This window comes from Salvelinus alpinus, chromosome 30 (genome assembly GCF_045679555.1).
Source record: "Salvelinus alpinus chromosome 30, SLU_Salpinus.1, whole genome shotgun sequence".
NCBI lineage: Eukaryota > Metazoa > Chordata > Actinopteri > Salmoniformes > Salmonidae > Salvelinus > Salvelinus alpinus.
The window spans coordinates 42,448,604-42,462,820 of NC_092115.1; the positions used below are offsets into that span (position 1 = coordinate 42,448,604).

Below are 14,217 nucleotides of genomic sequence, written 5' to 3' on the forward strand. Positions count from 1 at the left end.
GGACTGAAAACTAGGCCAAACCTATCACTTACTGTACCTTAAATGGAATTCCTTACAGACGGTTTGTCTTCCTCCTGCTTCCTATGATTTGAAAACAAGGGGCATGAGTTTTGAATGTATAATTTGGTTGTTGGATTGATGCTATTTGAGTAACTGAATTGTAGAACCACAAAGCTCTCTCTCTCTCTCTCTCTATCTCTCTCTCTTGCCCTGTCTCTCTCTATCTCTGTCTCCCTGTCTCTCTCTCCATGTCTCTCTCTCTATCTCTCTCTCCCTGTCTCTCTCCCTGTCTCTCTCTATCTCTCTCTCCCTGTCTCTCTCTCCCTGTCTCTCTCTCCCTGTCTCTCTCTCTCTCCCCCTGTCTCTCTCTCTCTCTCTCTCTCTCTCTCTCTCTCTCTCTTGATGTCTCTCTAGCTCTCTCTCTGTCTCTCGCTCTCTGTTGGTCCTTAAGGACTTAAACATGTCACAGTGTTTGAGTGGTTTGACTAAAATGCTGTTTCGCAATAAATGTTAATCTCTGAGAGCGAGGACTCCTAAAACCCAGCTAACAACAAACGTTCCCACAACATTAGAGAACATTCCCTTAAGAGTCTCATTAGGACATCAACGTCACTCAAAACATACCCAGAATATGGTTACCATGTTCTCAGAATATAAGGTATTAATGTTCTCGACACGTTTCATGGGAACGTTGTAAGAACATTCATGTGTCCAGTTTTCTGAGGGTTAGGAGAACATTTCATCAATGTCACACCAAACGTACACAGAACACGGTTGCCATGTTCTCAGAATATAAGGTATTAATGTTCTCGACACGTTTCATGGGAACGTTCTGTCGTGGTCCCCTGGAGGTTTTAGTCTAGTTCCCGGTTTGTTTCAGGGATGTCCCTAAAGACGTGTTTCTTTACACACCACCCCGTGTTTCTGTTGCAGAGCCCGTCAAGGCTCTGATTGGTGAGCCACTGTTTCTGTTCACAGCTCTTTGTCTGTTGGCAAGGTTAGCGACACACACAGTGCTTTTAAAGATCAGAATACCGTGATTGTGAGGTTGTGAGTTTAGATCCCCGGTGGAGACATGTTGAACAGTAACTACTTTATAAATTAACAATGTTATCATGTACACTACCGTTCAAAAGTTTGGGGTCACTTAGAAATGTCCTTATTTTTGAAAGAAAAGCACATTTTTTGCCCATTAAAATAACATCAAATTGATCAGAAATACAGTGTAGACATTGTTGTAAATGACTATTGTAGCTCGAAACGGCAGATTTTTTTATGGAATATCTACACAGGCGTACAGAGGCCCATTATCAGCAACCATCACTCCTGTGTTCCAATGGCACGTTGTGTTAGCCAATACACGTTTATCATTTTAAAAGGCTAATTGATCATTAGAAAACCCTTTTGCAATTATGTTAGCACAGCTGAACACTGTTGTCCTGATTAAAGAAGCAATAAAACTGTCCTTCTTTAGACTATTTGAGTATCTGGAGCATCAGCATTTGTGGGTTCGATTACAGGCTCAAAATGGCCAGAAACAAAGACTTTCTTCTGAAACTCGTCAGTCTATTCTTGTTCTGAGAAATTAAGACTATTCCATGCGAGAAATTGCCAAGAAACTGAAGATCTCGTTCAACTGTCTCTAACCAGAATAGAAAGAGGAGTGGGAGGCTCCGGTGCACAAGTGAGCAAGAGGACAAGTATATTAGATTTTCTAGTTTGAGAAACAGATGCCTTACAAGTCCTCAACTAGCAGCTTCATTAAATAGTACCCGCAATACACCAGCCTCAACGTCAACAGTGAAGAGGCGACTCCGGGATGCAATTTCAGGACAATGACAGAATGTCCTGTGTTTTAAATCTGTCTATTGCAACGTTTTAATGAAACGGGTCTAGAACATTCATGTCTTATATTCAGAGAACATGGCAACCCTGTTCCGTGTATGTTTGGTGTAAAATGTGTGGAATATTCTCCTAATCATTCAGAAAACTGGACACATGAATGTTCTTTCAACGTTCCCATGAAACGTGTCTCGAACATTAATAGTGGATATTCTGAGAACACGGTAACCACGTTCTGGGTAAGTTAGTTTTGTTTTGACATTAAGGGAATGCTCTCCTAACTCTTAACGCCAAAACATGCTAAATAGGGTCTCGGGAGGTTTTTGCTAACGCACATAAAATGTTCCCCTAACTAACAGAAAACTGGAAACTCAAACATCAGGGGAACATTACGGGTAACGTGACAAAAACGTTCTCTCTACCTAGAATTGTTAGCTGGGAATAGCCGTCTTTCCACTTCCTCATTCTGATCATTCTGAGGGAGAAAGTGTATTTTTCTGGCTGTTGGACGTAAACTGTAGTACAGTAGCACGTAGTGTCCTCATTTCATGGAAGGGCATCAACCAATTAGCCAATCAACCAACCACTCATTCAATCAAATTTGAATTCACACTGGACCTTTCACAAATGCATCTGACCAAAAAAGACAGCCTTGCGTCGACCCCCAAAAAGGGCAATGACAATATAAAGCTGTGTTTGTCAGTCCTGGTCTATGCGTGTCTGTACCCATACTGTGAATATTACTCAAAGGGAAGAGCAGAGGCTCCATTCGTGGAACTTTAAGGGGCGTCAGCCATTATGATTCTGGTCAAAAGCAGTGCACTCCAGGGTGTCATTCGAGATATGTATGTATGTCATATTGGTGTCTTCCACACAACAGATATGAGAACGGAGCAAGTGGAACTTGTCGTCTTGTTTAAGAAACTCATCCCTGAGCTGACTTGGGGAAAAACTCTTGTCAATATGTCCACCCCTAAAAACACGGGGTCCCTTTTCTCATGTGAATCCAGACTGATTACGAACCAGATGGCCCTTTTTATAAAGAGCAAAACGAGGCTCGTTTCAGTTGCAGTGTTGTTATTTTGTTTTGTAAAGACAGGGTATTTTAGACTGTATTTTAAAAAATCTTTTCAGTCCCAAATATCATATATCAATATGTAATTTTCTGAAGTTTGAAGCCATTTCCTGGTAGTTTGTATTCTGTAATCAATAAACTGTGAAGGAACACACGTTTGGACGTTGGGTCTGATAGCGTTTTGTTGTGTTTGAGTCCTGTAGTTATGTAGAAATATACAGTACACACAAACTGTATAAAATCATGCGTTTAAAACACGTACATTTTCCTTTCCTAAATTGTCTTACCAGGTAAGTAATATGTATCTGCATACTGCGTGAGTATGTAAAAGGACATCATTCTGGTTGTAGATATAGACTATGCTCCATAGACTTTGAGTTACGGCCATGTTTCCCAATGCCTCACAGTTCAAGGTCGGATGAGGTGGTCATGTTTTCTACTCTGACTCCCTGAGCCTTCCTAATGTCAGGTAACCAACATGTGTGTCACACCCCCACTGGGCGGTAGATAAAATGTGTCCTCTCTGTTCTTGTCTTGGCGTTTGCTTCTCGCCCTATCTATCAACCCACTGGGCACACACTGGTTGAACCAACATTGTTTACAGGTCATTTCAGGGAAATCACGTGGAACCGACGTGGAGTAGACATTGAATCTGTCCCCCAGTGGGACGCTTTTTGCCCGAACACATTTAGTCAATGTCCGGGTAAGACGCCTGTGTGCACACACAGACATACGCACAATATGTCTGCTGGAGCATCTACTTAGCCTTTAGACTTGGGCTTTAGCGGAGGCTGTAGAATAGGGCTCTCCGACCCTGTTTCTGGAGAGCTATGCTGCCTTCCTGTAGGTTCCTGTAGGTCTAGCTCCAACCCTAATCTAGCGCACCCGATTGTAATAACTAGCTGGTCGATAAGATGAAGGTCAGTTACAGCTGGGATTGGGGTGAAAGCATAAAGGAGGGTAGCACCCCAGGAACAGAGTTGGAGAGCCCTGCTGTAGAAGCTGAAAATCAACAGGGTGGTGTTACTTATTATGTACTGGTCCCCTTTGACCTGACTTCACCGCTGTAAGTATCTAGCAAGTTCTCCAACTCACGTGTGTTGGTCTGTACCTGATTCCTCCTGTGGGTGACCTGCTATATGTCATGTGTAGACATAGAGCTATCATAGCCCTCTATCCAAGCCGCCCCCTTTTACCTTTGTATGTATGTATGTAGTGTGTCATTATTTTGTACCTGATCTCCTGCGTGTGTTGATCTTAACCCAGTTCATCCTGAGTTGATCTATTATGTAACGTGGAGATGTAGCTCGATTGTAGGCCTTTATCCAAGCCTTACTGTATTGTTCTCCATCTCTCTCTGATGTCTTCTTTGTTTTATCCAATAGACACTGACATTTAAGTGGGCATCAGAGTTGGTAATACACTCTAATGTTAAATATAGGTTGGCAGTGTCTTTTAAACCTGTGTCTTTGATCAATTGAATCTGTCACTGAAATTTGCACTTCTGGTATTTTTTTATTAATCTAACTGATGTAGAAGTTTTAAACCTTTTGAATGAACTTTCAACAAACTGTGGTTTAACTCGCGTAGACTAGATGCAAACTAATCTCTCTCTCTCTCTCTCTCTCTCTCTCTCTCTCTCTCTCTCTCTCTCTCTCTCTCTCTCTCTCTCTCTCTCTCTCTCTCTCTCTCTCTCTCTCTCTCTCTCTCTCTCTCTCTCTCTCTCTCTCTCTCTCTCTCTCTCTCTCTCTCTCTCTCTCTCTCTCTCTCTCTCTCTCTCTCTCTCTCTCTCTCTCTCTCTCTCTCTCTCTCTCTCTCTCTCTCTCTCTCTCCACAGTGAATGACTTCACAGTCATCCGTAAGAAGTTTAAGTGTCCCTACTGTAGTTTCTCTGCCATGCACCAGTGCATCCTGAAGAGGCACATGCGCTCCCACACGGGCGAGAGGCCCTACCCCTGTGAGATCTGTGGCAAGAAGTTCACCAGGAGGGAGCACATGAAAAGACACACACTGGTGAGAGCAGTGCAGTAGCAGACAGTTACCACCGGGGTACAGCAGTGAGCTGAGTCACACACTGGCCATGCTGTTCCCTTAAAGAAACAGGTCTTTAGGCACAGATCTAGCACCAGTTCAGCTTCTCTTAATCCTAACTTTAGTATATGGGGGGGAAAACTGCTAAATGTACCTTTTGAGTTAAAAGTCATTCAATTTCGCAATGAAAGTACTGGATAAGTGAAATGAAATCTAAAAGTAACATTTTAGCCCTGCTCCTTCCTTTTTCCTGCTCCCTTCTCTACTGCACACACACGCACGCGCACGCGCACACGCACACACACACACACACACACACACACACACACACACACACACACACACACACACACACACACACACACACACACACACACACACACACACACACACACACACACACAAATCTGGAGAGGCCAAAGAAATTAGCTGTGGTTAGAGCCAGGTGAAAGCCAGAGCAGTATATAGTACCACTCAGCTGCTGTGCTGTGCTCAGGGGAGAGGAGTTCAGAGAGCAGAGAAACATCCACTATGACCACAGGCCAGCCCAGCGGGAGTCAGGAAGAGATTGGAGGAGGGTTGAGGACTATTACTGGCCCAGGCTTTGAGCTCCCATGGTTTTGCTATGTCAGAGGATAGCATACAGAGAGGCTTCGGCCAACATCTGTGATGGATGTTTCTGCATTTAACAATGCTATCTCACTGTTTGACAACAATTTGACTTGAGCAGAAACAGGCTGACTCATGTTGTTTCCTTTGAGCATTCCAGTCTGTCCAACTCAGTTGGTAAGCTTGGTTTAGACTTCTGCATTCTTAAGGATATAAGTATGTGTGTAAGTTGTGTGGGTTAATGATGTGTGTCTCTCCTACAGGTCCACAGTAAGGATAAGAAGTATGTGTGTAAGGTCTGCAGCCGGGTCTTCATGTCGGCGGCCAGTGTCGGAATCAAACACGGCTCCCGTCGCCACGGCGTCTGCGTTGACTGTTCCGGGCGGGGCATGGCCGCGTTATTGGACCACAACGGGGAAGTGGGCGGAGAGCTCTCCCCTGAGGACGAGCCGTATCCCGGCGACCACCGTTTCCCTGATGACCAGAACGAGTGCGACGGCGACGGAGAGGAAGAGATGATGACGGAAGGGGATGGAGAGATAATAGGAGAGGCGGATGACAAGGGAAGGAAGTGGAAGGATGACTCAGGGATGATGACGGCGGGAGACGGGGCGATGGACAATGACAAGGAGGAGAGCAATGACTCTGTGCCAGAGCGGGTGCAGCACAACGGGAGCGAGAAGGATTTCGGCTGGATCTCTTAGGATCCCATGGGATCATTTAGGATCTATTGTGGATCTGTTGGAATGTCTCAGGCAGAGACACTTCTCTTTACCCATGTTCATGGGCAGGCCTTCCTCTGAGTGGGGTATGTGGGCGATTCATGACAATGATGTAAATTGACAGGTGCCACACACACAAGCTGAGCCCTGTGCTGATGATTGCCATGGAGAGCGATTGAGAGAAGAGAGTCTCTTTCTGTTCACCACCTTTCTTTCCTCTTTAGTTTCGTTTTTTTTCTTGTTTCTGATGAGGTCCAGACCAGAGTCTGTCCATTGGTTTAGATGTCCACCTATGTCACACTGGGGCCAATGGGGACTTATTAAACGGTCTTGGGTGATGTTGGACTGTGGCCACTTGTGGTCACAGTCGCCACGGACCTGACGGATTGTTAACGGTTTGGAAAAATGCCACGGTGGTGTCTTGTTGCCATGCAGTCCCATTTGGGGACAGTCTATACATTTTTGGGGACAATCTTTTATCTATTGCAAAGATGCACGCGTCAGTCATCGGTCGGCACATTGTCTCCTGCCGAGTGAAACTGCCACAGACTTGCACTTTAAACGTTGACTAGAATCCTGTCAATGCCCACAACCCGTGGTTTACATTTTCAATCTGATTTTAACTACACAACTCGGTGACCGCACCTACCTTTAAGGATATATTGTATGTCCTCATGACTGTTATATATATACACATGGATATTAGTATGCTTATGTAGTAGTTTGCTGATTATATAGCCTACGCCTTTCAATGGGTTCTTTTTCCTCCACTTAAGTTACCATGCGTTTTTTTTTTAGCTGTGGTGAGACTTGTGAAAGGTTGAGCAAATGTACATACAAACAAGCCACGGGAATTCTAGTAGATCGAGGGAGAGTTGACGACAGGGAGTGTTAGAGAGTGAACACTATGCAGGAACATAACCCATCACTCCAGAGGTAAGTGCTCTCTACTTTCAGAGAGAGGATATCACCGTTTTTAGGGTCGCGTCCACAGTTTAACAGATGTTCTAGCGGTGCAGCGAAATGCTTCTGTTACCGGCTCCTAACAACGCAGTGTCTAGATCTCCACTTCAGATATTTACTCCCAGAATGAGAGAGGTTGTCTTGTCTGAGGAAAGGTGACGAAATGCTTATTTGTGTACCGTTTGCCTGTACGACGAGTGGGCCGATAGAGGGGTGAGAGAGACAGACTACATACACAATGACGACGGGTCAAAACTCATGCCAAAACGATCACACTATGAAACTATTCTACGTGGCTTACATTGAGTCTCTCTTTCTCCTTCTCGCCCGTGCTGTCCTTCCATCTCACGTTGTGTCTCTGTGCAGACTCTTTAGAACCTTTTGTTTAGTGATCATTTGTATATTTCACCATCAACACAGAATATGCACACTTTTACATCTTAGCGGACCTTAAATGATGGTTCAATCTTTCATTTTGGTGAGGACATTTTATTTCAGTTTGTATTTGTAAAGAAAAGGTCAGGCTTGAGTCCATCCAGAGAGGATGCCTGTTCTGCTGAGTGCTTTTGTGACGCTTTCTTTTGTTTGAAAATGTTATTTATTCAAATCCATGTTTTTTTTTTGTAGTGGAATTATTATACTATAAAAGCATTCCCGACACTCTGTCTCATGCCTTCTGTGGGCGCGGTGTGTGGGTGTGTCCGTGTGTGCGCACGCACGTGAGATGTGTTTTGATTTTCTAAATTTGACCATTTTGAGTCTTATTACGATGAGCAGAAGTATGATTATTGTTGTTATGGGTTACATTATTAATATTATGATTATTAAGTGCTGGATGCGAAGCATTATTGTGCGTTTCTTTTTGATATTTTATATCTTGTATAAGGAAAGCTTTTATATGTTGTGGACAGCAAGCCATTAGGCTTTTCAGATGACTTATGTTGTGCCAGTTCTCTGCTTTTCTGTTGTGTTTGATTTTTACAGAGAAAAGACAAATTAGAGGAACTTATTCTAAGTTAGATATGGATCAGAACTTACTGTGTGTATGGTATGGCACGTGCTTCTATATTACTAACATACACTAATTCATTAACATTATACCAAAAACAATCTAATACATTGTATCAAGTGCTTTTGTTTCAACCGTGCGTGTGCAGGTGCAAATATTTTCAATTTATTGTGGTCTAATAATTTTGTTTGGATGTAGTTATTTCGTTTATTTTGTAATATTTTTCAGTTTGTATACATATGGTATAATTGTATATGAAGAGCCTTGTGCCCTGCTAGTCTAGACCTGCTGGAGATTGCATCTTTAACCCCTCTTTTCTTTATTGGCCTTGTTGCCCTGGTTTCCAAAGGCGTGTTCTACTGTATATCCTGAAACATAAACCCAATTCCAAATCCACCCCTGGCCCCAACCCCTATATACTTTTTGTAGGTCTGAAATGATCGGACTGGTGTAAATATTATATATTTCAACTTGGCCTATCAAAGGGCAAGGTCCTTCCAGACCTACAAGACATGTTTTGGAGTGCCTGGGCGCTACAAGGGAAAGGAACGGAGTGGGCCACAATGTTGGCTCTGGGAATTGTAGTTGGTTTGCCGGAGGTGGTTGCAAACACACCATCTGCCACACTTCAATTTCCATCTGTCCCAATTCTAAACACTGTATCCAACGAACACCCCTCTGCTGTATGTTTTGATTTCACTGATTGGAAATGCCTTCTCCATGTGTGGTGACTAGCTGTATTTAAGTTGCATCATTTTCATTTGACCCATCCATCAGCAATCTCTAATCTGTTTTCAGAAAGAAAACAAATGACGTTTGGGTGGATATGTTGAACGTTAATGGCTGAATATAATGGGATTGTCGAGAAGTGCAGTGTAGTCGGAAAGTAGTGCCGTATCCGTGATATTCCTCTGTCACCCACACAGATATTTTCACCCACTTTAGTTCTCTTTTCATCATCACCTGCCTGTGTCTTCTTCCTTGTCTTGGGTTGTAATTCAGGAAATATTTGCCATCCAATCCTCTCAACAATGTGCCTCGATCTGTTTTACCGGTGTGTGCGTGGGTGTGCCTGCGTGGGTGTGCCTGCGTGGGTGTGCCTGCGTGTGTTTCAAGAGAAACGGAAATCATATATTTTATCTCAATCACAGGTGCAAAAAGTTGAGACAAAAAAAAATGCAGCTATATGTTTGTTTCTGACTGTGTTTATTAATCGTTTGTGCCCTGGTTTTATGGTCTTTACTGCACGTCTCTGTTCATTTGGCGTACCAAAGTCTCTCACATCCGCACACACCATGAACAACGAACTGTTTGCTTTTCAGAAGACGAATATGGCAATTCCCTTCTTAGATGTGTACAAAACGGAAATCCTGATTTAGCCTGTATAGCTTGATTCATATGTGCAAATCACAAAGCCATAGACATGGTTATATGTAGAGTATACTATATTTCAAAATTCTTACTTTTTATTTTAGACTCTGTTCTTTACTAAGAGTGATGTGTTCATATATATATATATATATATATATAAATTGATATTACTATTATATATTATTTATTTTCTCTCACGTTTCGCGAGGTGTCTTTCATTTGTAAAGTGAGATGCTTGAAACTTTACGGTTCTTTGTTGGGAATATTGTTCAATATGACACTGACTTTATATCGATTATCATAAACCTGTGTTTGTAACGAAGATGTGTTTGAATAATCAAAACCTTGTTCTGTTTGGGGAGGATTAAAGTGGGACGATTTTCTGTGTAGTACTGATCCCTTTTTCCGTTTTTATAGCCAAACATGACCTTCCCTGCCGTCCTGTTGTGAGGGCTAGCCTAAAGGGCTAGCCCAGGCCTCTTTCTAACTTCATGTTTAGTGGAATTAGCTTGACTATTATTTGCAAAACAAATCAGTCTCAATAAATTTGGAAATTGCTGCTGAAAATAAGTTGTGCGCGTGTTGTACATTGTGTGTTCTTGTCAAACTCCACTGTATGATCTCGACCTCGGTGCTGTAACACACCCGTTCTTCACGAGGGGGAAAGTAGGCTTTACAGCAACGACGGTGTAGGGTGAAGTTGCTCCTACGTGTTGATCTTGGGTTAGTTTCACATTTTCCCCACTGATGGACAAGGTTAGAATTAGGGGAGGGAAGCTGATCCTAGATCTGTACCGAGCAGAAACTTCATCCCGGATCTTGTGACACAGACACACACCAAGGGAGAAATGTGGTGTAGATATTGGAGGGACGAACATTAGATGGGGGGGGGGTCCTCCCCCATTTTTTTTTTCACATTTAAAAATGCATTTCCTGAAATTCTACACGGTTTGACATATTATGCCTCTCTTGATGGGTATTTTGAAGGGATATTTTTGAAAACACAGTACAAGCGGAAGGATAAATGGAGGATAAGTTATTACAAAAAATAGACAAAAGATGAAGACTGAGTTGTATTATAATGATGCACACATGCATATTTATTCATATTAAAAAAGACACAAAAGATGAAGACAGTTTTATTATGACGATGCACATTGATATCTACATGTAAAAAGTTCTTGCAATTGTACAGTTTGACATGACTTTATGGCCTCTTTTGAGGGGTATTATGAAAATAGTATAAACCCCTATTATCAGTGAACGTTTTGTAGTTTCCATAGTATACCGGTGGAAGACATACACTTGGGGGGGCTGAGCTAAAATATACCTTACAGTATATTTAGAGCCCTGATATGCAGTCTAACAAACAGCTGCCATTTAAGACAATAGTTCAAGTTGGCTTTAAGATATGTCACTTAATAGTAAATACATATGGTCACTGGCACACCTAAAGGTTCAGTGTGGTCTGAGATGAACTAAGGACTGGCGACGAACAGTTCTTGTGCTGACGTTGCTTCCCGAGGCAGTTTGGAACTCGGTAGTGAGTGTTGCATCCGAGGACAGGCGATTTGAAGTGGTGTCTACATACTTTGCATCTGTTGCTGAAGGTCAAAGGTTCCTGGTCTGGACCTGACTGGTCTGGACCTGACTGGTCTGACCTGACTGGTCTGGACTTGACTGGTCTGGACCTGACTGGACTGACCTGACTGGTCTGGACCTGACTGGTCTGGACCTGACTGGTCTGACCTGACTGGTCTGGACCTGACTGGTCTGGACCTGACTGGTCTGACCTGACTGGTCTGGACCTGACTGGTCTGGACCTGACTGGTCTGACCTGACTGGTCTGGACCTGACTGGTCTGGACCTGACTGGGTTGGACCTGACTGGTCTGACCTGACTGGTCTGGACCTGACTGGTCTGACCTGACTGGTCTGACCTGACTGGTCTGGACCTGACTGGTCTGACCTGACTGGTCTGGACCTGACTGGTCTGACCTGACTGGTCTGGACCTGACTGGTCTGGACCTGGGTCTGACCTGACTGGTCTGGACCTGACTGGTCTGACCTGACTGGTCTGACCTGACTGGTCTGGACCTGACTGGTCTGGACCTGACTGGTCTGACCTGACTGGTCTGGACCTGACTGGTCTACCCTGACTGGTCTGGACCTGACTGGTCTGGACCTGACTGGTCTGACCTGACTGGTCTGACCTGACTGGTCTGGACCTGACTGGTCTGACCTGACTGGTCTGGACCTGACTGGTCTGGACCTGACTGGTCTGACCTGACTGGTCTGACCTGACTGGTCTGGACCTGACTGGTCTGACCTGACTGACTGGTTGGCTCTAACCTGTGCTGTCTGTCCGATGCGGTTTCTTCTTTAAAAACAGATTTGGATATCCTGTGTCCTTTTCATGTTATTTTCCCCCTAACGTCTCCCTAAAGAATAAATACAAGTTATTCAGTATTATACTTCATTATATACAGTGCATTCGGAAAGTATTCAGACCCCTTGAGTTTTTCCAATTTTTTTTTTACGGTACAGCCTTATTCCATTTAATGGATTCAATTGTTTTTTCCCCTCATCAATATATACACAATATCCCATATTAACATTTTTATTTATTTATTTATTTTTATGGGAAATGTACATTCACATTTACATTACTATTCAGACCCTTTACTCAGTACTTTGTTGAAACACCTTTGGCAGCGATTACAGCATCGAGTTTTCTTGGGTAAAACGCTACAAGCTTGGCACACCTGTATTTGTGTGCCAAGGAGATTTGATGAAACTCCACTGTATCATCTCGAGAAATGTCCTCTGGTCTGACGAAACAAAAATAGAACTGCTTGGCCATAATGACCATCGTTATGTTTGGAGGGAAAAGGGGGAAGCTTGCAAGCCGAAGAACACCATCCCAACCGTGAAGCACGAGGGTGGCAGCATCATTTTGTGGGGGTGCTTTGCTGCAGGAGGGACTGGTGCACTTCACAAAATAGATGGCATCATGAGGGAGGAAAATTATGTGGATATATTGAAGCAACATCTCAAGACATCAGTCAAGAAGTTAAAGCTTGGTCGCAAATGGGTCTTCCAGATGGAAATATATATAAGGAAATCAGTAGTTGAAATAAATTCATTACGCCCTAATCTATGGATTTCACATGACTTGGCAGGTGCGTAGCCGTGGGTGTGCATAGGCCCACCCAATGGGGAGCCAGGCCAAGCCAAACAGAATTAGTTTTTCCCCACAAAATGCTTTATTACCGACAGAAATACTCCTCGGTTTCATCAGCTGTCTTGTTGGATGGTCTCAGACGATCCCGCATGTAAAGAAGCCGGATGTGGAAGTCCTGAGCTGGCGTGGTTACACGTGGTCTTTGGTAGTGAGGCTGGATGGACGTAGTCCTAAATTCTTAAAAACGACTTATGGCATAAGGCTTATGGTAGAGAATTTAAATTTAAATTCTCTGGCAACGGCTCTGGTGAACATTCCTTCAGTCGGCATGACAATTGCACGCTCCCTCAAAACTTGAGACATCTGTGGCATTGTGTTGTGCGTGTTTTTTTTCTTCTCAGCACAAGGTGCACCTGTGTAATGACCGTGCTGTTTAATCAGCTTCTTCATATGCCACACCTGTCAGGTGGATTGATTATCTTGGCAAAGGAGAAATGCTCACAAACAGGGATGTAAACAAATTTGTGCACCAAATTGGAGAGAAATAATTTTGGAGAGAAATGAAATCTTTTTTTTGAGCTCATGAAACATTGGACCAACAGTTTACATGTTGCGTTCGGCCAATAATCTACAGTGTAATACATAAATGCATACAAATACTCAGGCCAGGTTAGCTAAACAGCTAGCTTTACTTTATATGTTTTGCAGTGACCTTTGCTCAATTGAATGTCAGCTACCATTAAAGCTACAATATGTAACTTTTTGGGCAACCTGGCCAAATTCACATAGAAATTTGAATTATAGATATGTCATTCTCATTGAAAGCAAAGCTAAGAAGCTGTAGATCTGTTCTATGTGCGCCAGTTCTATGCTTCCTTTTGTTTTTCTGTTTTTAACTTTCAGTTTTGTACACCAGCTTCAAATAGATGAAAATACAGTATGGGTTATTGAACATATATTTCACATTGGTTTAGGTGGTACAATGATTCTCTACATTTTCTATGCTTGTCTTGTCACATAAACTGAAATTAGGTGAACTATTAGAATTTTTGAGATGGTGAAGCAATTGCTGCATAGTGCACCTTTAACTTACATAAAGCTACATTTAAGAGCTAACTTTATGGTCTGGTCTGATTAACGGGACAATCCTTATGTAAATTATATATACCCATTGATTCTTGCAAAGAAGAGTTTATAGAAGAAACGTAGAAGGAAAGTTTCAAACTATAGTCTAGAGTGCCTGGTTAAATTGTGTTTGGGATATTTTTCTCTCTCTCTTCATGGTTAAAGTAGTGAAAATAAATGTAATTGTTGTAAAAAAAATATCCGAGTGTGCTTAATTTAGTATCATCCTAAATCGAAATAATAAATTATTTTATATAAGGCTAATTTCCCTATGGTGGACAGACCGT

At 42.8% G+C, this 14,217-nt stretch overlaps 1 protein-coding gene across 1 annotated transcript in view; it reads left to right on the plus strand.

The window, feature by feature from the left end:
- The window catches only part of zbtb46 (zinc finger and BTB domain containing 46), a 121,227-nt gene extending 111,035 nt beyond the window's left edge, over window positions 1–10,192 (plus strand). Inside the window, exons 5-6 of the mRNA XM_071375609.1 lie at window positions 4,755–4,930; window positions 5,821–10,192. Coding sequence (XP_071231710.1) covers window positions 4,755–4,930; window positions 5,821–6,261 — 617 coding nt within the window. The 3' untranslated portion in view covers window positions 6,262–10,192. The remainder of the gene's footprint in view (window positions 1–4,754; window positions 4,931–5,820) is intronic.
- Window positions 10,193–14,217: the final 4,025 nt, after the last annotated feature.